Below are 27,297 nucleotides of genomic sequence, written 5' to 3'. Positions count from 1 at the left end.
CTCAGTTTGTCATCTACTCAGAGCTTTCTTGGAAGTAAGTGACTTTTTTAAGAGCAAGGGGAATAAGCTGCAGTAGGAGAGCAGCTATGCTCTTTCTCACTCCCTGTAAGTCACTACAATTTAAAACCAGTTTTCTGCAACTATTTCGAGCTCTATCTTGAGAAAAGAGGAACATGGACATACATACTCTGCAATGTAATAGAGGAGTTGGTTATTGGAGGTTTTTGTACCTTGTTAGGAATGCCTTTAAGCTATTCTTGTATATATTTCTATTGATGGGCACTATTAGTGGATTTGAGCCGGGCATCCTGTGACCCACCCAGTTTCCACACAAGGAGCAGATGCCAGACCTGACTCCACCATTCTCCATCAGGCACCAGTAGCAAGAACAGTGGAGGAGAAAACCCCCATTTTCTGTGAAAGGCATCTTCATCACCTCTACTGTGGAGTTAGAGAGTGGGAGGAGGAGAGTGTTACATGGGGGAAATGTACTCAAGCCAGGCTAGTGGTTGCCTCCTCTCTCATCAGCATAAAATCACCTTTGTGCTGTTCTCTTCATGATCTTCTGTCTGCAAAGAGCCCCACAGTGGCTATATCAGCTGGAAAAACCAACATTAGCCACAGTTTGAGCAAGAGCAGCTGTGGCTGCTGAATTCAGAGCTCTGGCACATCCACAGAGTGTCTGGGTATCCCAAACACAGCACCTCATCTGCAGGGCTGGACAGCACAGACACAGCAGGCAGGCTCTGGTGGCCAAGCCCAAAGATGACAGCACCTAGAGTCAACATTCTGCAGAAGTCCAGGTTTTTGAAGAGGTTCAGGGAAGGGGCATACAAAGGGGGGAACCTAAGTCCTTAGGCAGCTGTGAATCACTGTCTTGGATTTAGGCACCTAAGTGCTTTTTTGGACCTCATCCCAAACACTTCATTGAGTGAGTGTTGCATTAACAACAGCCCAGTCAGAGGATAAGCAGCAACAGAAATGCTCCAAGCTGCCATTTCAATGCATCCTAGAATGCAAACAAATGATGCTGCAGCAACAGCTGCACTGGGTTATGGTGTCATTGCCCCAGGCTGCTTCCTTCACTTGTACAAGGAATCTCCCCTCAGCAGAAATCCCTTCACTGCAAAACCTTCAGCCCAGTGCAATCCAGAAACCCATCCAGGCTGGAACCACTGACTTGGTGTTGAAATGGGTGTGCAGGTCCCACTGTCCATACATCTGACTCTGTTAGAGGGGGAGGTGGCAGGTAGAGAACAGCATCTTAAAGCAGAATTGTTAGTTCTGTAGGGATTTGTTTGCCTCTATTTTCAAATATGTGGGGTAAGGAGCCCACAAGTTTTGCAGCTCACTCTTCAGCTTCCCTTCTGAAATATGTAAGTAACATGGCTACTACATGATTAGTGGTGCTGCTCATGACCACTAAGTTCATGCTCAGTGGAAGGACAACAGAGGCTGATGGGAATAAAAAAGATAGGGCTGTGTGTGCCATTTTTCACTTTAGGCAAGCATACTCTGACTTTGGAGGGTAGATGTTCAGGTGAACACTGCCTGCAGGGCACAACAAAAGATGGAGCTGAAGTAAGAAGATTCAGTTCTATTTTAACTTTCCCCTTGGAGTGGATGCAGCTTGACTTCTCTGATGTAGGCTGCCTGGCTGGAAGTTGCACATGCAGGGGAGGGTTTAATCTCCTTTCAAACAGCCCTTCATTCGGAGGCTGGCTGGCTGCTTTTCTCCCAGAGCACTCCAGAGCTTGAACAAAGGATCTCCTTCCAGGTTCAGATCTCTGTCAGGTGAAGGCAGAACTTATGAGGTCTCACATCTAGACAGGGGAATGTGGGACCCTCAGAGCAGGGACTTGCCTGAGGGGATGACTGGGTTTGGGCACAGTGACAATGCAATTAAAGTGTGTGTGTGTGGTGTAAATGTCCCACAGCACCCTGGTCTTTAAACAGCCTGTCTCCTTTGAGGGATGCCTGCATGATCTCTGTATCACAGTGCTGCAATATGCCCAAATGGCAGGGGTGAAGCTTGATCCAGGGAAGGAAAGGATGTGATAAAAAAGGCTCCAGTGGTGTCTGTTTCTCATCTGAAGTAGAGAAAATATGGTGAGGTAGAGGTGTAATTTCCACAGATGAGTCTGGAAGTCCTTTAGTGAATTTGGGGCTGCATAAATTGTGCATAAGGTGACCTCAGAACTAAACCCTCTTTGTAAAATGCACATGGATGCCTTTTGATTAATCTGAATGAGGCTCTGCTAAAAATAATCTTCTATTATTTTGGTGCTTAGGTCCATTTTCTCTCTGGGGAAGGAAGGAAGGAAGGAAGGAAGGAAGGAAGGAAGGAAGGAAGGAAGGAAGGAAGGAAGGAAGGAAGGAAGGAAGGAAGGAAGGAAGGAAGGAAGGAAGGAAGGAAGGAAGGAAGGAAGGAAGGAAGGAAGGAAGGAAGGAAGGAAGGAAGGAAGGAAGGAAGGAAGGAAGGAAGGAAGGAAGGAAGGAAGGAAGGAAGGAAGGAAGGAAGGAAGGAAGGAAGGAAGGAAGGAAGGAAGGAAGGAAGGAAGGAAGGAAGGAAGGAAGGAAGGAAGGAAGGAAGGAAGGAAGGAAGGAAGGAAGGAAGGAAGGAAGGAAGGAAGGAAGGAAGGAAGGAAGGAAGGAAGGAAGGAAGGAAGGAAGGAAGGAAGGAAGGAAGGAAGGGAAATAGAACAATTCACAGCTTGATCAGGAAAGTCTTCTGGTAAGAGCCTGCATTTCTCTATGTCTTCCAAGAAAGATTTCCTTGTAATATCAGTATAAACTTCAACAACATACCTAACAGATTTCAATGACTTTCAAATCCAAATGAAGCCCGGTACAGGCTGACATTCTGTGCTGCAATCATTTGCACAGTTGCTGTAACTTAAAAGGTTGTCAAGCAAAACTGTGTTTCTATAATGCTGCTCAGATAAGTTCTGGGTACCAGTACTTTTCCAAAAAAGTATCTCCTTTCCTATCTCTTCAAAAAGCAATTCCAGTGGAGAGCAGATAAGAAATGGGGATGACATCAGTATCTGCAGAAATGTGCGTAAAAGAATAGGAGAGCGAATAAGAGTTGAATTCAAGACTAAAATACACATGCACAGAACAAGTTTATTACTGTGGGGCTGAAACATATCCCCACTCACTGTGCTAAACCTGTCTACAAGCAGGTAGAAAGGAAGGGAAGCAGCTTGGAAAGCCGACTCTGTACAGCAGGGATGCTCTGCACAGCTGTATTTTTCTTTTTCTGGTTTTCCGCATGAAGCAGAGGTGGGTCTGTACCACCCCCACAGATAACAGGACACTCCCTGTGTGATTTCATAGCGTAGCCAGGCATTTGGAAAAGATTTCTCTATGAAGAATGGATTTGAGTCATAATCCTTTGACCCCGTGGCCCATCCGAGACAGCCGGGACATGTCGCTGCTCCCCGATAACGATTTCTGCGGCGTGAGCTGTGCTGGGGCACGTCCCTGGCCTCCCTCCAGAGCCTGGGATCTGTGCAATCTCCAGTGTCAAGATGTGTTTGGATACGGGAAGCCGTGACAGTGCTCTGTATCAGATAGATAACAGGAGCAGCCCCTCGCTCCAGGAGACAGACACCTGGTGCTGGGTGCTGAGCGGCCGCAGCCCGTCCCTCTGGGGCTCGCTGCCTGCTCTTTAACCCTGCAGGACAGTCACGGCTTCAAGGGGCTGTGTCTTGGAAGAAAAACATAGCTTTCCTGGTTCCAAAATTACAAGCCATTCTCCCATTTTTTTCTTTAACTGAGGAAGACTGTAATTTCAGCTTTTTGGGTGAGGCTCTCTGTGGGAATGTGCTGACATGAAGGGGTCTTGCAAACTCTTGTTGAACTTTTTGAGTTCAAACAAGCCTTTCTTCACTCTCTACCCTTGCTACTGTGCTCAGATTCTCTTATTTAAAAACTACCTACTGGAGATAGCTTTCTCTCCTTGGTCTCATAAAGCCAGCTCATGTAGATCCACTGGAGGGGGGGACTATTTCAGAAAGGGCAATGCTGCCTTTTGAAACTTAAGATTTGAAAACTTACATTAGCACAGCTAAAAGCTGAAATCTGTCAAATAGCTATTAATTCAATCCTTATGGATTAATAGAAACTATGACACAAAGCATTGATAAAAAGAGAGGTTTTATTGTGTATTAAAACACAGTTTCAAGGATGCTCTCCTTTTCCTGGGTAAATCTGCACTCCCCAGGGAAGAGCTGTCTGCAGAGGCTCCACCATGACTGGTGCCCAAAGTATGGCAGTGCTGGGGGAAGGAAGTCACTCACAGTGTTTATCTCCAGCCTCCTGGGGGCAAGCAGGAGGATTGTCATGGCAGTGGCAGGCCCACAGCCCACGGCCACTGATCCAGCTGCCCCTCCTGCTGCGTGCCCTTGCCAGCTGCACACAGGACCCTCAGCACCCTGAGCCCCTCTGTATGGCAGTGAGTGGGCCTGGGAGAAGGGAGTAACCTCCTCCAGGGCAGCTTTCCTTTATCTTCCCAGTAATCACAGTCTGACCAAAGTTTTGAAGACTAAACCCTTTCCAGACTCTATTTCTTGATATTTGCTGCTGTAGCTCTAGGTTATTCTGCCATCAGTATATATTTTCCTTTGTTTCTAATAAACCCCAGGGCTTCAGTTGCCTCTTAATAGCAGTGATTTCACAGCCTAGATGTATCAGTGTAAATAAATAAGAATGATTTTATCTGTACTATATCTGCCATCTTCCAGCTTATTGTTTATACATATATGTTCAGGAAAGGGAGGAGACATTCCCAAAAGGCCTCTCTGGTTTCTACATTACTTCACACACCTTTATTACTCTGGCCCTTGTGCTTCTCTTCCCCCAGGTTCTCCACTGTTTCAGAGTTTACTCTCCCAAAGAAAGACCTGGTCAGCACCCATTATGTATTTGCAAGTTAAATTATCTGTACTAGTAAGAATATGATTGCAGCTGTTTTGAAGATGAAGTCGACTCTTTTCTTTTTTTCCCAAGTAAATTTGAAATTTATTTAATGAAAAAGGCAAAGAATTTTTAGCTAAAGCCTGTGCGTAACCTCAGTTTATTTTCAGTCTTCACTGTAACCCCAACAGGTCAGTATCTGAGCTTGACACAGTAAATCTGGAGTCACAGCAGGATGGTGCTGAGCTGTAGCCAGATGTCTGATGGAAGGACAGAGTGGAACCCACTGCTTGACTAGACTTATACTGGACATCAGGCATGACCTGGTGGCTGCTGAGCACTCACAACTAAATGTGAGGGCGGCATTTCCACAGACATCATCAACATGTTGTGCTAACTCATGAGTTCTGACCAAAGGCTGCTCTTCTTTCAGCTTATTTGAAGTCTGTTTTCCTTATGCTCTAGTCTGCACAATGATGTTAATGAGATCCACAGCTCCTACTAATTTATTGTTATTACAGAAATCAAGCTAAAACCTGTACCTGCAAAAAGACCTTTTTCCATATGCACGTCTCACTTCCCACTGTCTGTGAGTCTTCCCTCCTCATCAAGTGAAGCTCACATCTCTTGCAGGAATACCAATGTGGGATTCACAGCTGAGCCTCCATGTGTAGCTTCATGGAGATGGATGGAGCTGCCATAACATCTGCATTGTACCACTCTACCCTGGTACATAATGCATATACTATCAAATCTACAGTACCTTATTAAGGAAATGCAGGAATTAGTCTTCTCTGAAGTAGTAAGCATTCAAATTTTAAGCTAAGAAAAGTAGGATAGATCCAACACCAACATGCCTTGCTACTGCATAACTTTTCTCCTTTTATCTTCCCCTACCTTTGGGGGATGACTCTTCCTCCCCTCATCACCTTGCTGAGAGGCCAGCTGGAGCTTCTAATCCTTCTCAAGAGCTTTTCAGCTGAATGACTGTACAAATATTTCAGTCAAGAAACACCCCTGAAAAACAAGGCTTAGCTTTTCTGCTCCCCAGCTGGGTGACAGGGGTAATTACTGTGATAACTTCCCATTTCTCTTGGGTGTTATGATGAGAAACTCATTAGTTATTTTCTGAGTACCCTGAGCCAAGTCCTTGAATGAAAGAGCTGTAAGGATTGTTTTAACAATATTTAGCACTTCAAAAGTTTTGGAAGCACTACCTAATTTTCCCAAATGTAAACCAGCTAAATTCTGCAGGGTAATTTGTGTGCCACACCCCTCAGCCTTTTTGTCAGTCTTCACAATGTTCAGGAACTCACACTCATATGGGTGTACGTTTCCTCTGTGTTAACTAGTCTTTTATTTTTAGCTTTTTTCCCCCCATTTTTTCCTCCCTCCAGCACACTTTCATGTGTCATACTTTAGGACTTCCAGGTACATCTGACAGACCTGATAGCTTAGTCCTTACACTTAAAGGAAAATACTCTCCATGACTGCACTATTTCTGCTCCCCAGCAGCCAGTGGCCCAACACCTTGCACAGACAGCAAATGCTGTGAATTAAATCATCTTTGCAGAATGGTCACCGCCTGACATCATGAACTATTTCCCTCTATTCAATACATACCCACTCCTCCTTCTCTTTTGGGATGCCTAGGAAGCAATAAAGCAGTTCAAGAGAAGGATCCCTGAATACCAAGTCAAAATACAGCTAAAAAAGCACCAGAGGACTGGCAAATGAAAATCTCCCTTTTCCACAGCAATGCTTAGTGTTTCCCTTGATGTAGCAATAAAATATCTGAAGTTTCTCTGTTCCAAGCTGAAAGGAGGTGCCAATTGTATAAACAAGTGATTACTGTCAGGATGGGAAATGTGATTTTTTTCTTGCACAAAGGTAATAGCTATTTTGGTTTTGACTAGCAGCTGTTCTAAGTAAGTTTAATATCTTATGGCTGTAACATGCCATATAGGATGGACAAGAGGAAAAAATAACCAGGGGTTTAATAGCACATCTGTGGCTAGTTAGTTATGGTAAACTTCAGGTATGTGGTGATTTCAGCATATGTTCCTAAATATTTTCCCAGCAACTGGATCTAAGACAAAACCTGTTACAGTCTTTTGGGGAGTAATTAATGCACCTAACCACTTCAAACCCCACCAAATTATGAAAAAGTATGTTTGATTTCACTGTAAAAAGCACTGATGAATGATCCCCTCCAGAAATGAGGCTCCAAGCCCACGACAAGTTCTGTAGGAATGGCAGGAAAGTTCCGATCCTGAGCAGCGACACTGCTGATGGGACATAAAACATAAACAGGGGGCTCCCAGTCAGGGAGGTTTTGAGGCCAGGGAGAATTATAAAGCCATAAAACAGCAATAACTTGCATCGAGCAGAGCACAACTTCCCATTCACTTGGCACAGTGATGACACGCTGCAGTGCTGTTGCTGAAGAGTTGGCTGGTGTGCAGCATGTGTCTGTGTTTTTCCTTTTCCCTTCCCTCTAAATTAATTCATCTGTATTTCCCCCATCTGGCCTGTCTTGCTCATGTTTGTGTGTTTCTGTTTTCCACAATTTCTGTCCATAATGGCCACTTGCAGGCCAGACTTGCAGGCGCTGCTCTTCATCTCCTGAGGAGCCAAGTCCTGGTGCTCCCTGCTTTCCCAGGCACGCAGACCTGCTGTGCCATGTCCCACAGGATCCTGATCTGAGCCTGCCTGCTGTGACACAGGGATGCTCTGCTGCCTGCTGGGTCCATGCAGCCCCGTTGTGCTCCTGTCCAGGTACCCAACTTTGCACACACAGCCATCAGCAGCTTCTGATCCGTGGTTTCTTTGCCCTTCTTGCAGGGGGACAATAATGGTTCTCTCCTCTATTGCCCCATGAGTCACCCTGCCCCATCACACTGAGTTGTACCCACCTCAGGAGTCCTACATGGCAGGACAGTGAGTGGCTTTACTGCTCTTTTCTCTTCTGCAAATTCCATTTGTATGCTTCTCTCTCAGCCACATTTAGTTCTTTTAGCCTTTTAAGGATGAAGCTCTAAACTCAAGAATGTCTGACTACGGTCTGCTTCTCTGGAAAGAGCCAAGAGAAGGAGATCTCCTCAGGCAGCTGCAGGACTGTGGCGTTTGCAGGGGAGCAATGCTCCATCAGTTTGCACATTGACCATCAAAAGGCAGAATTCTCTCCTTCCTCCTCTGCTTTCCTCATCTTTGCCCTTCTGGCAGTCACAGTCTGCACTGCAGTAGCAACCTGAGACCACAACCCCACTGATCCGAGCACCAGGCAAAGGCACAGCAAGAAGCAACATCTGCCCAAAGAACTCGCTCTCTAACAGGCAGAGGACAAGGGGATGCAGGAGCAAAGGGAGTCCCTGGCAGCTGCACTGGTGCTGAGAAGCTCAGCCCTCAGACTTCCCAAATCACAGATTAACATGTTACACCAACCCTCTGGGCAATCCCCCTTTCACATTACTTGGGGCTGCCAGCAATCATTTGTTGTTAATTGTGAATCCAGCCCAAGGCATCCCTCCCATTGTCCCAAAAATCATGTTTGCTTTCTGGTGTCTGACTGTGGAGCTATGTTCAGCTCACGTTTTCAGTTTTTTCTCTGTAACAGGGACCTAGGAGCATGGGCACGGATTTCTTTTTTTAGGATCTTTTCCTCTGTTTTTCTAACTTCAAGGCCCTTTGACTTCACTTGGGGGGAATCTTCAGTGACTGCAGGACTCCAGACAAATCTGCAGGAGTGCCTCTTTCCAAGGGCTGCACCTCCCTTTGCAGCCCAAAAAGTGTTCTCAGAGGAGATGTAGCAAAAATTAATCCCAGGTGCAGAGAGGCAGGTCTGAGATGTGCTGTCCTCTGTGCTTTTATCATGATCTCTACAGGCTGTGACATCATGACGACAAAAATGTCACTCTGACAGTGTTCAGTAAATGGTCCCATTTCAAATGGTCCGATGGAATGGTCCAGCCTGTTCCCCCTCCCCACTTCCCATCCCCTAAATGCAGGGCCAAAGCAGCTTTCCCAACAGAGAGCTGTGACCTGCTCCGTGTGGCACACCATGACTACCCAGCCAGAGCAAAAGCTTTTGACTTGGGAAGCAGGGATTTAAACAGGACTGTCTTCTACAACCAAGGAGAACAAACAGCTCAGAGCTGCAGCCATGCAGACGAGAAAATAATTCTGGAAATTTTTTCTAACAACACAGAGGAGACAAGTATTTTATAAGCCCAGTACTCCCAATTTGCCTGTCAGAGTCAAGATATTTAAATAATGAACTGGAAGTTGTGGCAGCACGGCTTCCTTGATGGAAAACCTTGCTATTGTCACATCCACATGAAGCTGCTATGTGACAAAACTTAAACCTTCTACTGACTGACTACTGTGTCAGCTACAAGAATTCACCACAGGAAAATACAGGAGTTTCCCAACCAGCAAAGCCACAAAGAACTTCACAGGTACCCTGCAGGGACAGGGTGCCAGGGGTCTGCTCAAGGTCCCCCTGCTGCTGGTGGCATTGTCTTTGGTGGCTGCACCATGTGTCAGCAGCTGCAGGCTCACACCGCCACTGCTGGAAGACAAAAGGAGATGTCCATAGAAAAGCAGGTCAATGACAATAACTCCCAGAGCCCTGGGAAACCGGGGCACAGGAAACCTGTATTCAGTTCTGGGCTCTCCTGCAGACTTGTGCCGTGACCTTGGGCTCATCATGTAACTTTACTGCCCTTGTTTTCTCACTATTAACTAGAGCACATACTGAATAGGACTCAATTTATGAACATGTGTAAGAGCGCTTCGATAGCCTGGGGTGAAAGTCAATTAAGACAGGGCAAGCAGTTGATGGGCCCAGCCAATTACTAAAGTAAATGATTCACAAACATACTCTTTTTTTGAGAGTGTCATTAAACCAAAAGAGATTTGCAAATTATTCACCTGTTTCTAGAGGCTGAATAGATCATGGGGAGGGGAAAGGTGGGGAAGCAGTGCTTCAAAAACGTTTGAAAACCATGTTGAAGAGAAGCCCTTTGGGTGTATAGCCAGGTGCCAGCAGGAACAGCAAGTTTTGGAAAGATCTGCTCATGTCCCTCTCCATCCTTGACACACACCCGTCTTCCCTTCTGCAGATTTCCCCTGTGCTAAGAAAGTTGATGAAAGCTGAGCCGTGAGTTGTGCTCATCTGTGGAGAGAGAGGGAGGGAGGGCAGGAGCTGCCCGTTCACCTTTCCAGAGCAATCACACCAACACGCCGCCTCCCGCAGCGCCCGCTGCCCGCGGAGCCGCCCGGGGCGGGCCGGGCCGGGCCGGGCCGCGGGGGACGGGCGGAGATCCGCGATCGCCCCTCCCTCTGTCCGTCCCTCCGTCCCTCGGTTCCTCCCTCCCGCTCCGCCCCGCCCCGGCCGCCGCGGGCTCGGCGCCTCCCGCAGCCGCTGAGCGCGGCGGCCCCGCGGGTCCTGCGCGGCGCCCGGAGCGGTGAGTGCCGGCCTGGGAGCGGGCGGGAAGGGAAGGGAAGGACAGGACGGGACGGCGGCGCTCGGAGGTGTCCCGGAGCGGACGGCGGTGCGCGGCAGCGGGGGCACATCCCTCGGGTTCCCATCCCTCGGGTTCCCATCGCTTGCACCTGCTCGTTCTTCTCTCCCCCCGTGGCCGCTTTCTGTGGCGGGGCTCCCTGCCGGCATCCCCCGGAGCTCGCCCCCAGCCGGGGTCCCAGGGAAGTTGGTCGGTGCCGCTCGCTGGAGCCGCTCCCTTCATTCACCGCCGGTCGCTGTGGTCCCAGCGCCCGGGACCGGGGCTCCGGCTGCGGCTCGGTGCCGGCTCCCACCGACCCCAGAGGATGTGGCACCAGGGTCTGAAACACCGAGTGCCGTCCCTCTTGGTGTTTATCTGTACTCCGGTGTTTACACAGTAGTTAAATGGCTCTTTGGGTTATTTTACTTTCTGGTGGTTGTTTTAAGCCATGTCCTATTGCAAAGGAGACAAAACCTCGGCTGTTCTGTCAGAAGGAGATCTGTGCTGTTATGTCATTTCATAATTGCCTCAGAATTGCAAATCATGGCCTTAGTCTGCCACTGAATCTGTGCCAAAAGACTCTTGCATCTGTTAAGGATGGGTGGTTGTTTGGGTTCTTTTCCCTTTTTTTCCCCCCTTTTCTTTTCCTTTTTTTTTGGTCAAGAGTTGAGAATAATGGCTTTTTATTGGCATGGTCTCTACACGTTAAGTTACTCCAGCCCCTGTCTTTAAGTGAACACACGATGTAACTATTCTAAGTAGTCTGTCTGATTCACAGAGTCAAGACATTAAATCTTGGCTAGTGACAATGAGAATTGTGTCCTGCTGAAAAGTATTCAGCTGCACTTCTTTGCGTGAGCTGAGGCAGTTTCTCATTGTTACTTCAGAAGTTCCGATTCTGCCCAGAATGGCTGTTGCTTTTTGTGGGTAACAGACGCATGGAAAATAGCAACCTTCCAGCTTCAAACTAAACAATATCAGATTAATGACAGAGAAGAGCTCTACAGATCAGAGATGCAGTCACTTGCAGAGCCTTAATTTGTGCCAGCACTTGGTTTGTAATCACTGAGGCTAGATCTGCTCTACCCTGCTATGCTGTGCAGTTCTACCACTCACCATGGTACCACTTGGAGGAGAAAGTGTGGTCCTGCCAGCTATTCCCTTTTCCAAGGATGCTTTGGGCAGCAGGAGGAAGTTGAGGCAGACTGCTGCCGTGGGATAGAGAAGCTGGGCATGGCTGTGCCCCTCAAGGCAGGATCATCCCTAAGCTGCACCATCAGGGCACATTAGAATACCAACTAAAACACCAATTTAGTCTGTCATTTCAAAGGCTGGGCCCTTCTGCATCCTCCCTTCCTATGGTGATGTTAAGTGTTTCTCCACACTGCAACATGCCTTTGCCAGCTCTTGGAAAAGACGGATCTTTCAGGGTCTGCCAGGCTGTGTGTATCAACTGGCATGTTACAGTAGTATATTGTTCTTTAGATGCATAACTTCACTGGCCTCTTATGACCTAAAAAGCACACAGAAAATAAACAAGGGCATATTGTTCAGTGGGAAGGATGCAGAAAGTTCTTCCACGTTAGCTGTTAGTTAGGGAAACACGACTTTTAAGTGTTTCTCCTGATTGTCAGAAGAATGACATGGCACATGTGAGCTTGTTTTTTGCCAAGCAAGCTCTACTTAGAAGGTGAGGCATTTCTGAACTTCTTGGTCACCTTGGAACTAGTTATGAGTGCATAGCAAAGTCCTGCCCAAATCTTCTCCTCTAATTAATTTGGCCAGAGGCCATCCTAATTAACCTTGAGGGAGTTCAGGGGTGGGAGAGCTTGGTATGAAACAATTGTTCTCTGGTAATTTGCCGTTCACAATGTGTTGACCAAGCTACGAGCTACATCTCTAAAGTCCTCTGGGTCTCTTGCTGAAGCCATTACACCAGTTTATTTGTTTTTTAACATATGTTGTTTTCTGATCCTTGAGTGGAAGGGTTATCTTGCTTTCTGCAATCTTGTTATTGTGCTTTGTTGCAAGGGCAAGTGGGCTTGGGCTTGCTGGGGAAACTTACTCACCAGTTCCAGCTGTGAAGGAAGGGGTTGGTCAGCCTTTCAGCAGTCCTGATGCGATTGTTAAGGTCTCTGTGTGAACTGATGGCATCTTTTCACATCTACCTAGAAATAACCCTCAGTTCCTCTGGTACTGGCAGTGCCTGCAGGGAGGGAAAAGCCGCAGGAGCCTCTTTGCCCAAGAGTATTACTGTTAGGATATTAATGGAATTTGTCAGCCATAACTTGGACTGCCTCAAATGGTGAGGCAAGAGAAAAACTCTGAGATAGTTGAAAAAAGGAAAAAAAAAAGTTAAAGGCTGGGTTCTGCTTTTTGAAAATGCTCATAGCACCCTGCAAGTCACTAAGAGTGTGATGAAGGGGGAAAAATGAACAGCTGCTTCTGGAATTCCAGGATGGTCCATCTTCCCACTTGTGATGATGACTGCTCACCTTGTTGGTCCAGGGGGCTTATCTGTGCTCAGGAAGTGGGTCACCCTTCACCTGCCTGGGCTTCCCTTACTGCTGGGCAGCCCTTCACACACAGCTCTTCAGCAGCACAACATCGATCGTGTGCAGCCTTCTCAAGCATCTGTCTAGTTTTCTTCTGTGCTAGTGCATGAAAATGCTACTTTGGCATTTGTTTTCTGGTAGAGCAAGGGGTCATGGGGAAATCCTGTTGAGACTACCAGTCAGGACACACAGATCCAAGAAGGAAAGATCAAAGGCATCTGTAATACAGGAAGAAGCAGAGGGTCAGTCCGGAAGAGAGGGCATTTGATTATAGTACAGGGGTAATATAAAGGGGATAACACAGGAGAGGATGGTAGTGTCCGAAAATGAGTAAACAAACAGATGTGTAAGACTCTGCTGAGAATATATTTACTCTACAAGACACAATCCTTATCTCTTTGAAAGAAGAGAAGACCACACCAACCTTGGAACACTTCTGCTCCCAGCCACATTTGTGAGCAGGAGAAAGTGTTTGTTTATGGATCCCTCCTCCGTGAGTCCTGGCCTGATGGGCTGGCCTGTCCTGCTGTGATTAGTAGGATGCTAATGTGTGTAATCCTTTTGATCACAGAGCCTGGGCTCTATAAGTCATGCCACTGTCACCTCAAAGAAGTTCAGCCATGTGATAGATCCCTTATTAAAAATTTTTGCTTTGACAGATTTAATACAGTTATTATTGAGATCCTTTTTTTTCTCTTGTACAGATGGAGAGCTTTTCTATTAAAAATACAAAAAATAATGCTTATTCATGAAGTTTTAATGTGGGAGTAGCTTATTAGGACTTTGCCCATAGGTATTTTAGGTAAGATGATCAGCCCAAAATATCTTGATTTTACAATGTGAGCAACAAATGTGATTCCCTGTGCTTTGTTCTACCAGAGTGAACTGCTCCATACAAAACTGTGAACAGCATGGAAACATTCATCTGAGTCCTATAAAGCATCCTCTTCTGCAGCCTCCTTTTTGGGAGGCAAAGAGTTGACTAATTACTCTTTGTGTAATAAATGTACTATTTTGCTCTCCTGTTGTGACAGACAAAAGCTGTCATTTGAGGAAATACACCATATGCTGCCAGTTGGTATAAGGACTGGTTATATCTGGAGCACAGAGTATCAGCGAGCACTCTTTAACAATTGCTCCTTTTCTGAAAAAAATTTGGGCCAATTTCAGTGGACTGATGTGTTGGTCTGTCATCAGTGAAAGCCAGCTGTTGCCATTTTGAAAAACAGCTAATACAAACAGTGGTATCCATGCCTGCTTGGATATCCTCTCTCCCTGTTAGGCATTTACATCTATTTGGATGCTCAAGAGCCTCAGCCTATCAGTGCTCAGTCAGGCCTGGATTGGTCCATGGCAAATTTGAAAATCAAATTTATTTTGGATACCAACTCCCATCCATGCACAGTCAGACATGTTTTTCAGCATTGTGTGACCCCAATACTCAAACACCCACATTACTTAAAAAAAATAATCTTTTTCTCTCTACCATTTTTCCTTGGTGAATGTGAGAAAGCAGATTGTGAGAGCTCCCAACAAACAGCAGCACCTGAAGAGCAGCTGTCACTTGTGGAGATCTGCCCCAGGAGATGCTGTGCACTCTCTCTCATGCCATGGTGGGTTTGCAGATGCATCTGCACCAGTGAGATACAAGACAGGAATAACTACCTTCTGAGAGTTAAATAAACTCTTTAAGACTTGTTCCTCTCATCCTTCCCACTTCCTAATTTTATTGGAGACACATTGTATCATTAATTTGTTCTCTGGCACGGTTCCTCCAGGATTTCAGTGAGGTCTTTTTGCTCAAAGAATGCAAAGAGGATGTGAGCTGTAATTTTCACTGTCTGTGAATCTTTGTGTTAGAGAAAAAATGTGAACTCTCCTGCCCGCAGGTAATGAGAGTTGAACACAAAAATTCACATATTTCTTTTTAATTTCTTTGAGGTGGATGGGAGGGACTGGCCTGGGAAGACATGCAGAACCAACATAAAGTTGGCTTATCTTCCAGCAAAGACTTTGGCCTGTCTTCCTCCCATGTAGTCTGCAGAGATGATTATGCATGTAGCACTAGCATCTTTGAAGCCTTCAGTACAGCACTGGCTGCAATGGAAACTTTTTTGAAGCTTTGCCTGGTGTGTATCCATGATGTGATCAGAATCCTTTGGTCAGGACCCCCTTCTGGTGCCTCCTCTCGTCTGCTGCCTCTTCTCTGCTCAGGAGCCTTCAACCCGTGGTGTGTGATTTGTGTCCCAGCCTCCCTGTCCCTCTCATCCCTGGAGGGGAAGCAAAGTTTCTTTTTCTACCCCTGTGCCAGACCTGCACTCCCTTAGCAACCCCCTCACTCTTCCCTGCAGTGTAGAGATGTCAGGAAAGGAGGCTGCAGGGGGAGTTGTAGCAGGGGGGTGGGGATAGAGGGGAAAGTCACACTGTATTTGAGGGGAGGGGGCTATTTGAACACTGAGAGATTTGTGGGAAAGAGTTTTGATTTTCTTGGAAATGTGTGGGGCATGCCAACAGAACAAGACATTTTTGGGGGGAAAGATAGAGAAAGAATATTACAAAGTTTAGTTTCCATCCCAAATCCCTTGTCTCTGAGGCAGGATTGCTTCATCTGCACCACTTCTGATAGATGTTCATTCAGTCTGTTCTTGAAAACCTGTATTGATTCACAGCCTGCCAGCATAAACAGTCAATAACTATCATTACGGCTAGACAGTTCCTTTTAATACCTAATCTAAATCATCCTTGCTGCTTCCTAAGCCAGTCCCTTTGGTAATCCACTTCTGCAGGGAGTAGGACAAGATTATTGCAGCCTTTTAGCAGCCTGACATATTTAAAACTTGTTATCATTTCTCATTCTCTCACCCTCATTCCTCCACACTTTTCTTCCAACTAAACAAGCCCACTTCTTGTACCCTCTTCTCTACGGGTCACACTTGGCTAAATCTTTTATCATTCCTGTGAGCATCTTGCTTGAGGTAGGGCACAAACTGGAAATGGGGCTGAGAGGAGTAAAGAGCCTGATGTGTAATGCTCATCTTGATATATCTCCAAGCTTATTCACTGCTCTTATCATGAAACCATAGAATTGTTAAACTTGGAAAAGGTCTCTAAGATCATTGAGTCAAATCATGTTATCCCTCTTTATGACTGTAGCCCCAGAGACTCTTTTGCTCTACTGCCTCTTATTGTTTTGCATGATATCCTTCTTCTTCAACATGTTTTTTTTACACCTGCCTGTATTGAATCTCAGTCATTCATTTCAGACTGGGTCTTTGATTTATTAAGATTCTATTCTAATTTTAATCCCTGAAAATGCTCACAGCATTCCCTAGAGATTTGTAATTGTAATCTTCCTTCTAATTTACAAGTCATTAATGGAAATACTGAGTAGAACAAGACCCCAGGCACTGCCCTTATGTGTCTTTTCAGGTTGCCATTGGACTTGCTACTGTTCCTTGAGTAGATATTTGAAGTATTTGTATGCCTGCCCACAGTGAATTATACCTCAGTTGTATTCACCTGGTTTGCATATAAGACAATCACATGCATTCATCAAAGTTTTCCTCATTCCAATGTGTGACTTGTGCTGTTCTTTCCTCCCTAGTCACTATGCTCCCAGCTCAGTCAAAGAAGAAAATTAAATAGATTAGGCTTAATTTGTTCTTGACAAGTCTGTATTTTCTGTTTTCTCGTGGCTTTATCATGTGGGAGTGGATGCAGCTGCAGTGCAAGGCAGCAAGCAGGGAGATGGAAATTCTCCTTGGATCGCACACTTGCTCCCTCCTGCTCCATGATAATCAACATTTGTTATAAGTATTTACAAGGGATTGAATAATAATTTGTCTGATTTGATATCAAAGCAAGGCTGTTTGGTCTATGATACGCCAGATCTGTCTCCTTCCCCCTTTTGTTTGAAGTTGGATAATATGTTTGCCCTTCACTCATTCTTTGAGAATTTCTAGAAGGTATTTACTCATGGCTAGGAGGTAGCCCTGACTATTTCCCTCCTCCTTCCTTACTCCTAGCCTATGCTTAATTAAGCCCCACCAAGTTGGATACATCCAACTTACATTAATGTTCTCCAGTCTCTTTCTCCTGTGTTCTAGAGTATCTTTGCATTAAATAGCTAACATTTGATCATAGTGAACATTATTGTTGGAGGCTCTTCAAAAACATTAATTTTATCTTTCCCGATGGGGCGTGTGTCTGCAAGTCAGTGGATGTGGTGCTGGCTGTTTCTGTGGGCAGGGGCATGGCATTCTGGGGTGGCTGCATGCACATCACCACTGCAGCCTGCTGGTTACAGTCCCATCTGACCTTATTGTCCTGCAAAAGATGAAATTAGCAAGGTAAAAACCTTGTTTAATGTGCTTTTGATAGGCTGTTTTATATGCATACATGCAAAGCCAGAGTGAGAAAACAGGAGCAATTAAAATGTCCAAAGCCTTAGATATTCTCCTGGGATATAGCTCAGGGTTATATTTAGACATAGCAAGTAGCACCATCTAGTATTGAAACAACCGTAAGAACCTGTTTTCCATTGCTCTAGTCTGTCAGGCTTTTATCACTTGATCTGAGACTTTCAGGTTGTGTCTCTCTCTCAGGCTAGGTTTATTTTAATATTGTCAGCTAAACCAATTCAGCCATTTCCAAGAAAAACTAGAGGGGAGGAGAGAAGGAATGTTGTTTTGCCCACATTAGAAAGGGGAAAGAAAATAAATCTTTCAGCTTTTTGATTAAGAGCTGCGGTGCCATCATGTTCAAGAACAGGATCTCTGGTGACAAGGCTTGGAGACATCTGTGCATGTTCCTGGCAGACTCTGCTTTGAATTACTCCATTTTCTGAAGACTTTTCTCCCCATCCATCCCAGCCCAGCCTCTGGTGCTGAGGAGCCCACGGGTGACTCAGCCCTGTGCTCATGCCCTCACTGCTCCAAGGGGTGTGCCAGCAGAACGTGGCTGTGCAGGGCTGTGCTGCTGGAGTAGGAGCATCCCTGTAATGACAGCTCCTGCTTCTTCCAGTGTAGGTGAGATGAGGTCTCCAATCTGGAAGCAGGCACAGAGGTTCTTCTGCTGGAAGTGTAGACAGGACAGTAGGTGTTCATCAGATGGGGAAGGAAGAAATTGGGGTGATGGATGCAAACTGAGGGCTGGCCAGCAGAAGCTGTGAGGGATGCAGGAGGAAGGATGGGCTGACTGCCACAGTGTTGGGCTGTGTGGGAAGAGTGGCTCAACTGGTGGGACCAGGAGACAGGAGGGCAGAGAAGGGATCCTGGAGGAGAGGGGGAGGACAGCAAGAAGTGTTGGTGAGTGTGGGAAGGGGGAAATGAAGGCACTGGGTTACATGGTGGTGAGGAGTTAACAGGGTAGGGGGGACATGGGGCTTCCTGGACAAAAGTGTTGGAGTTGGATTAGATGGACAGAGGGATGGAGGAAAGCACAGTACACAAATTACTGCAACCAGTTTTTTTGGCTCATCCCAAAATGAGTCTGTGTCTTCATTGTGTGGACAGCTATTTGCCATACTTAGGTTCATGTGCAGAGGCACTAGGTTCTTGCAGCAGTTGTTTTGTGCCTAATTCACTTTTAGAGCTGAGTCCTTCAAAAAATCAGGTTGTAAGCACTTCAGACTGGGTGCCTAGAGTCGAGAGGATTGTTTCTCTTTAGTCTGTCTGCATAAATATTCTGTCTGGCACATGTCTGATATGAAATGAGAATAATGTCACCCAGATGTGAGTGAAGATAAGCTAGTTTAGTGTGTGACCCATCTAGATAATACTCTTTGTAATTCAGATGCCTGTTAGTAACTATATCTTCAAAGCAGTGTTTGAATAGCTGCTGTAGAGACGGGCCAGGAAGAACTGCCATTACCTAGCCTGCACACCAATCAAGGACAGAGTCCTGCAGAATTCAGTAGCCTCAAGTCATGTAATTAGAGACTGCAGCAAATTGTGTGTCCTTGATTTGGGCAATTCTTGATGTTGTATGCTTCATTTTGCAGCATGAATCATGTTCCTTCAATGTTTTATTTTCTTGAAAGTTGTACAAAATCATTTATATTATTGTTCTAAGTAGTTCTACAGAGGTGGGAGGGCAAAACATGCTCAAGAAGGATTTCAGGGGCTGTATTCAGCCACTGAAAGGGTTACCACTTTCCCCTACATTTCAAGTAGTGGAGGGCAGGAGAGATGTTACACAGAGGGCAGCCAGGACCAACTCCTCTGTCACTCCTGGTCTCCCACCCAATGTGTAGTTGCTGTTCCACTCTGTGGAACTTGGGCTAAAGGAAGGAGCCTGCCAAGGGGCTGCTCAGAGCACCATGGAGCAGAGCACCATGCATTCAATGCCATGCAAGTCATTTCAGAGCACAGAGGTAAGACCTGCTTCTGCCATTGCTGCAGGTGTTGGCATTCACCATCACTGGAACTGGTCATCATACAGATGGTGGTGGTACCCCCCGAAATAACAAGGCTTGGGAACTCCTGCCACTGAAAACAACTGCAGACAAAGGCAGATCATAAATAGAAAACAATGTGTTTCCCCCACTGAGAATGAGTCCCAGAAGCAGCTCAGAGGAAACTAGCACCAAATTTCTTTGGGGTGTTTTTCAGGAGTGCGTTGGGCTTTTCTCAGGCCGGAGGTGAGCTCCGTGCTCCTGGAACGAGCACCCCAAGGTGAGGTGCTCTGATGACGTTTCCATCTGCCGATCCCATTGTGTTCCTCTTGCCCAGGCCGTGGGTCTCCATTGTGTCTGTCTACATGGGGGCTGATGCTGATTTCCGCCGTTCACACTTGTTTCTTTCCATCTGAGAGTGCTGCTGAGAAGTTTCCAGAGAAAAGCTTGGCCCCTGTTTCCAATGTACTGCAGAGTTGTACCGGCTGCCGGGGACAAGTCGGAAACACTGGCAAGATAGCAGGCATCCTCAGGAAGCAAACCCTATCAGAAAGCAGTGATGTCATTGGCAAACAAAACAAATGAGGGCTGGAAAAACAAACTGTTTTGCAGCGTTGTTGATCTTCCCTCAAATTAGAAGCTCTCACAGCCTTTACTCTGTGGTCCAGACTGACAGATTATTTACATAGAATGCTGCAGCAGTGGTTTTGTTACTCCTGCCAATCCAATTCCTTTGATTTTATTTTTTAGGTTTATTTATCTAAGGGAGGGTGGGGTGAGTGTCCCAGAACTCTAGCCAGATTCAGAAAGCTGGCCAGCATCCTTGCACATGAGGGGTGCTGACATGGTTGATGTCCTGCAAGCTTTGATCAGGCAGGACTTCTGGCTTCCCTGTCCCTGATCAGGTCCAGTGCAGGAGATGCTACTTCCCCATGACTTCTGCACTACCCTTTGAGGCTGTGTCCTGACAATGTCCCAACTAGTGGCCACCTGCCACCACTGCTACTGGCTCCTTGGAGCTTGTGCCATGAGCACAGAGCAGGATTCTCCCCCTTGGCTGTTCCCATTGTGGTGTTGTGATGGGCATAGTGATAGCATCCTTCTCCCAGATGGGCCTCCCCAGCACATGTAACCATGGGGTTTCCCCTTCTACACATGGTGAGTTTGCAGAGCAGGAAGAGACAGTCATACCAGTTCCTCGTGGCACACTTCCACTTGCTGCTCCTCACCACTGGTGCCAAAAGAAGGATCAGAGTAAACCCCATAGGCTGGAGGTTTCTCACCCACACAGCTTTGCCTCTCTGATGGCTGCAGTGTGTGGCAGAGAGGGGGTTAAACTCCTCTCCAAAGCAGCCTTCTAACAGCAGGAAAAGCACATTTCTTCCTTGCACCTGTGAGCACTTCGATGGGCTTTCTGCTGTTTATGGAAGTCACATTGGATCTTTCTCCTGTTAGAAGCTGAACAGCTCTAGCAGCCAGCTGTTCCCTCTGCTCTGCTCATACCTAGCTCCTTGCACAGTCCAGGCAGGGGGTGGATGGAAAATCAGCTTTTTAGGTCAGCATTCAAAAATAACCCACAAAGCCTTCCCTTCCTTCCATGAGGGAAGGGTCCCTCTCCTCCCTGCTTTCTGCCTGCTTGTACTTACTGCTGGTGCATCTACTCAGAGCTCTTACCAGGAATTTGGAGTTCTGTTCTAGCAGGGGCTAATATCCTCAGCACAGAGCTTTATTTCTCTGTTTTGGAAGGGTGTGTAGTGTTGCATGTGTGAAAAGGGAGGAGATTCATTAAGCTCTAGTGACAAACCGGTTTAGGTGTTCAGGAGGCTCTCAGGGTGGAAAGCCACTTTTGCAGTGTTCCAGGTTAAATTGTGGCTCTGCATAACAACTGTGCCTGTTTTTCTATACTGTGAGCTCAGCTTGGGTGAGTGCTGTGGCCAGTGTGGGCAGTGCAGGGGTAGCTAGAAGGTTCCTGGGTGCCTGGAGCTGCACACCAGGCTGGCTCCACAACTGGCACAGCATCCAGGAGTCAAGGTGGGACAGAAAATGGGTTGGGCACTGGATAGGCAAAGAGTGGCCATAACACATGGAGTGCTGCAGCACAGAAACTGGCTTATATGGTGTGCTAACACATCCACTTCTGTGTATGCGTAGCCTGAGAGATTTAGTACTAATAAACATGGAACAGCCATCTCAGTAGTTGCTCCATTTCAGGTAAATCCTTGTGAACAATAGGAACAGGCCTTCTCCCTTTCTTCATGCCCAGGAAGAGCATCAGAGACAGTGCATAAAATGTACTTTTGTTATGATCTTTGCAGAGACAGTCTCCTCTTAAGCAGCTGCTAGTGCAGGGCCCATGATCCTCAAGTGGACCTGCTGCTACTAAGGACACACAGTACTCACTAGATGTGTTAAATGAACTCTTCATGCAAGGAAAAGAATCTTGTGGTTATATTTTACATAAATCTATTTCTGTGTGTTTTGTGTGTTTTACCTTTTTATCTACCTTTTAAAAATTTCTTTCTTTTGTTAACACAGTTCAGACAGGGAGGAATGTATTGGGATGGGTCCATTGTTTTGTACAACCTTCAGAACAGAACGTTACCTTCCTTCCACACTTTTTAAAACTCTGGAAGAATGGGTATTCTATAATTGCCATTACAAGCTGTGAGAGTGGTATAGACAATAGAGACTGTTTTCAGCCAGCTAATTCAGTTTGCTGGATCTGTGCTCTAGTCAGTACAGAATTGAGGGCTGTCACTGGGGAAGAAAAATCTTTACCATCCTGTGTCTTGCAGATCCTTGAGACACAATACACATGGGCATCACGTGTTCTTTATAGTCATGTTGCACAATGGAAGTGTGCTGTAAAAACAGCATACTTGAAATCTTAGGTTTTGTGTTATTCTAGCTGAGGATTGCAGCAGACCAATCTAGGGAGAAAAGAAAGTAATCTGTAAAAAGGACTGTTTAGCTGGGGTATTGCATGATATTACCTGGGTTTCTCATGTGGTTGCATAATTCGTTTTTGTTCTTATGCATATTTTGTCCTTGTTCATGTGAACATTTCTTTTTAATTGGAATATGCAGAACTATGGGGAGAGGCTTATTGCTTTGTAATCCACCCCCTCCTCCTGCAGCAACTTAAAACATAATACAGAGCACACCTCTCCATGACTGGAGAAAAATAGTTGTCTAAGGAAGTGCCTGCTCAAGTTGTAGGCTTACCTCCAGTGCAAAGTTTTTATTTTGAGGTCGCATTTGTGAAACCTGAAAGCTGCAGTCACCAGTGAATTCTTGAGTGAAAGGGACTGAGTCAGCAGCAGCAGCACAGCATCTGCTGTTTGGCTGAGTGCAGGGAGGTGTATTGTCTAGGGAAGGACAGCACATGATTCATCAGCATCTGCATGCACTTTGCTTCTTCTATTTTATTAAGAGACTGAAAAACTGAGTAGTGGAGATGAGACTCCTAGCTTCCTGAGCCTACCAGCTGATCAAAGGGACCTTTTCTTGTCTAAATGGCCTTTTTGGTTGTGTTTTGTAGTGATGGGTCCAGCTGGAAAGAGCTTTCTGATGGCACAGCTGTGAGTGAATCCAGCACAACATGTTCAGTGTCGAAGACCTTCTGATTTCTCATGGATACAAATTGTCAAAAAATCCCCCTGCTTCATACGAGAACAGATACGATGGATACCAGCATGAAACCACGGGGAGCAGATCTGCTCAGAGACCAGCACTGAATGGGATTGAAGCAGAATCCAGAGCTGGGGCCTACAGCAAGAGACCTCTGGTGAAAACCAGCTCGAGCAGCACTGAAAGCAGCCATGGGAGCCAAGGGAGGCAAGCAGGTCCTGGTTACCACCATGACCTTCAGGGTTTGTCCACTTTTCATACTTCAGAAGGGGGGTAAGTTTCAGCATCATGCCATGGCTTTGCTTTCTCTTTCTTTTGGTCTTGACAGATAATTAATCATGACTCTAACCCTTAACACCATCTTCCTGTGATCCTTTCCTGCTCCCATCCCAGTAACCATTTCTGTTCACTGGATGGCCACATCCAATGCCACATCCATTCACCTTCTGCTAGAGAAAGGCCTTTGGGAATACAGGGATAATGGGAAGTGGCTGAGTGTGGGAAAATATGTTTTACTAAGGTGAAAGGCCTTTCTGATGGACTTAGGAAAGCTTAGTTCCGGCACAGGGGGAAAGAAAAGAAAAAAGTCATCCTTTTCTTCAGTTTGAAAACTGCACCCTGCTTTTTCTGCCACTTACACACCCAGGTTTTCCTGTGGATTCAGCCACATGCAGCTCTTGGTGGGTGATCCTACATTCATTGAAGACTTGCTTGTTCTCCTAAGGCTGCTCTCGTGGAGTAAACATGAGAGGGTGCCTGTGCACTTCTTTTACAAACAACTCCAAGCCAGTGGAAGCTGTTGTAACTCCAGAGAACGTGCCTGTGCAGCCATGGCTTGCTCAGCACCGAGTACGTGCACACCAGGCTGGGCAGGAAGAGCTGAGTGTACACAGCGACACTCAGCCATTGTTCTGCAGCTATTTGAGGGCTGCAGATGGACAAAGGAAAGGGGCTCGAGCAGGACTGGAAGCCAGCCCAAGTGTGACGATGGTTTGCAAGGAAAAGCCCCTTCCTCCTGCCGAGTGGGCTTGAAACTGAAAGCAGGGCAAACACTGTCACCTTGGGAGCTTGTCCTCTTACAAAGACCTTCAGTAACATGTGGCAAAGCCATGTGTCCCCTTACTCCTGGGCTTGTCTGCTCTTTCCCTTCACATCTTTTCCCCTCGCAAGTCTGTTTGCCTGGAGCAGGAATGGCTGCTGGTTGCCAGTTAGGATAATGGGCAGGAAGAGATGTGAGCCCTCTAAAGCAGTCATAGGACAGCAAGTCCTAAGGAAGGTCTCCAGGTGGAACCATCCATTCTAGAGAAGGAAGGACAGAACACAGATGTAAGGGTAATTGGGAGAGTCCTTTCTGGTGTGTTTTGGATGAAATAAACGGGACAACAAAAAACAGTGAGGAAAGATACTGAAAAAGAATAAAAGGGAAGAAGGTTTTGAAGCAGGGGAAGAGAGTGTGCAGTGGTGCTGAAGCTGATGCTCAGTTTAGTGTGGAGAAATACTGTTGTGAAGAGGATCTCGCTGTGTGAGGTGGAAGCAGCCACAGCACTGCTGCTCCTGCAGCCTGTTTTTCAGAGCCTGTGTGGGTGCACAGGGGTTTGGGAGGGCTGCTGCCTCCCTGCTTCCCATTCCTCTGGTGCATCTGCAGGGCTCACACATCTGCCCCGCATCTTGGATATGGCAGAGATATCTGTAATTGCTGGCCTTGGCTAGAGATCAAATAATGCTCTCTAACAGTTTAAACATCTCTTCCTAAATGCAGGGGGTGGGACGTGCCAGTCTACAGCATAGTTAAATATTAATCCTGGTTTTTAAAAGTGGCTTTTCCACATAACATAGGGAACACGACCCTGGAAATGGCTTTGTCACACTTTCATAAAAATAGAAATATTTTCTTGCTATTACTGCTACAGCAAGCTCTGATTCGCAGTGAGCCTACTGGGAACTGAGAGCAAGGTACTAGCAGCTGGAAAAACCTTTGTATCATCCCTTCCTTGCCATGCCTGGGAGTGTGGAGTGCCTCTGGTGTGGAGCATGACACAGTCATGGCTGGGCTGGGAAGAGAGGAGGGAGCTCTCCAGGCTGGATCCAGGGAAGCCTCAGCGCTGCAGTGCCGCCTGTCAGCTCCTGAGCCCCTCCAGGTCCCCTCCCAAGTCACAAGGCTGCCATGTGCACGTGAGCTGCTCCAGAGCTGGAGAGAAGATACCTTTGGTGGCCTGCTGGGTGTGCTCAGGCTGGTGACAGGCAGGCCATGGGGAGCTCCAGCAGATGTTTTGATATTGCTCTGGGAAATCAGCTTCTGGTTCCCAGGCTGGGGAAGTGCTGCACACTGCAGAGACTTGGGGACAATTGGGACCCAAAGAGAAGATGAGGAGTTTCTCTCTGGGCATCACAGGCTTCCTGCCACCCTTTCTTGGTGCTGCTTTCCCAGGTAGCGCAGGGCAGGAGAGGGCCTGAGCAGGCTGTGTGTGTGGTGGTGACACACTTCAGGGGTGGTGACAGTTCCACAGCAACTCTGAGCATGGCTAAGGCTCCTTGTCCAGGGAATTCTCTACACCATACTCCTGTTTACACCACTGATAGAACTAATCCTCTCCCATACACCGTGGAAGTGGGTGATGCTGCCAGGCTCGTGGCTGCCTTTGCAGGCAGGTTTGCAGGGCTTGTGGTGTTTTGTGATGGCAGGGGATGATGCTGTTGTCTCTGCTTATTGGGGTTGTTCTGCCAATCAAACCTTGTTGAGCAGGGTAGAGGCTTCATAGCCACTGCTCCTGCTGCTGGTGAGGGGAGAGTCATGCCCCAGTGGAATGGGGAAGGGGTGTTTGGCTCCATCCTGTTGTTCTTCAGGCACAGTGGGAGGGAGCAGATGATGGGAGGGCTCTCCTGGCTGTCCTTGCTTAACTGAGCATTTGGAGACCACACAGTAAAGGTTTGGAAGAGGAGACAAGTCAAAAAAAAAGGGAAAGCTGATCTTATGGGTATAGATGAGAGTTCTCTGCACAGAATTCCCTTCTGATTCTGTTCTAAGTAGAGAGAAGAGGCACTTTGCTTAGTTGTTTGTGTGGGAGGAACTGTTAGTTGCTAGCAAATTTAGTGATAAATAGATATCATTAATGAGATCACCTGCTGGAACAATTAGAAAAGCATATTGGTGTTTTCCAGTGCTGGGTCTCAGAAGAGTGTATGTGAGGATAGGATCTCAAAATAGAACAGAAGCTGCCAGCGTCCAGAACAGCCCTCTGAAAATTTTTCCACCTTGCTGACTTTGTTAACAGTGCTCTTTGTGGGGCACAAAGGCTGTGCCAGTGCCTACAGCTCATGCAGGATGAGCTACTGAGTGCCCAACACCTTCCACTTGCACGCTGGCAGCCAGCAACAGGGACAGACATTGCCTACATAGCCCTGCAGTGGCCTCATTCTGCAGGCTTTGGACTTGGATGCCTGTGCCATGCTGCTTCACTTTTGGCCCCATTATTGCATCATGTGAGGTCCTGCTGGTCCAGCATCACCCTAGGGGAAAAAGGCAGCTTCAGTCCATGGCTCTGAGCAAGACAGCTCAGTGAAATGTGGTCATACAGCCAGTGCAGCTTAGACTTTTGGCCTCATTTCTTGTAAAGGGCTAAAATTCACAGAAAGCTAGAAATAGTTTTGGGGGTTTTAAACCATTTTAATTAAACTAACTTTATATAGAATCAATGCAAAGCATTTTATGAGAGCAAATGTGATACTCGTTAGAAGCAGGCCTGTTAGAAGAGAGTTTATAATGTTAAAACTCATCTCCTTGATCCCTTGGGACCACTCTGTCCCTGGAACTTAAATCTCCACAGTTGGTGCCACGGGACTGCTCCATCCTTGCCTCCATCCTCCTCCCAGCTGTCAGGCACGTGGAAGCTGCTGTGTCTGGATGTGCATTTCATTGTGCATCAGCACTGGCACATCCTGGAGAGACACAGAATTGTGGAGTGGCAGAGTCAGAGATGAGCTGCTGCACACAGGGGCTCTGAAGTCTCCTCTCTAGTGATATGCACCACCTCACCTTTGGGGAGGCTGCAGTGAAGCATTTTAAACTTGGAGTGGCTCTTGGAAGTTTCCCCTTCCAGCACTTGATGGACTGCAAGAGCCAGAAGCGGCACACGTCCAGGAGGGAGGCGCTCTCTGCTGCAGCTGTGGCACAGGCAGGGTGGCTGTGCTGTGCCTGCCTGCCATGGCTGCATGCAGGCGTGCAGGAGCTGCTCTCCATCACTGGGAGCAGAGGAGACTTCAGGATGGAGCTGCACTGGAGGCTCCTTGGAGCATC

General features: G+C 46.8%; 1 protein-coding gene across 3 annotated transcripts in view; it reads left to right on the top strand.

Moving 5' to 3' along the window:
* The window catches only part of JCAD (junctional cadherin 5 associated), a 59,820-nt gene that overhangs the window by 20,685 nt on the left and 11,838 nt on the right, over positions 1 to 27,297 (top strand). Inside the window, exons 1-2 of one of the 3 annotated variants that reach the window (XM_059481228.1) lie at positions 10,315 to 10,388; positions 22,915 to 23,276. In XM_059481228.1, the coding sequence (XP_059337211.1) occupies positions 22,975 to 23,276 (302 nt within the window). In that variant the 5' untranslated portion in view covers positions 10,315 to 10,388; positions 22,915 to 22,974. Of the gene's footprint in view, positions 1 to 10,314; positions 10,389 to 22,914; positions 23,277 to 27,297 lie in introns of those variants that run through there. The other 2 variants (XM_059481238.1, XM_059481248.1) reach the window with 2 other exon arrangements.

The sequence above is a fragment of the Ammospiza nelsoni genome, chromosome 1, assembly GCF_027579445.1.
Source record: "Ammospiza nelsoni isolate bAmmNel1 chromosome 1, bAmmNel1.pri, whole genome shotgun sequence".
In the NCBI taxonomy this organism is placed as follows: domain Eukaryota; kingdom Metazoa; phylum Chordata; class Aves; order Passeriformes; family Passerellidae; genus Ammospiza; species Ammospiza nelsoni.
The sequence above is the reverse complement of the archived record's forward strand: the minus strand, read 5'-3'. Positions and strand labels throughout refer to the sequence as shown.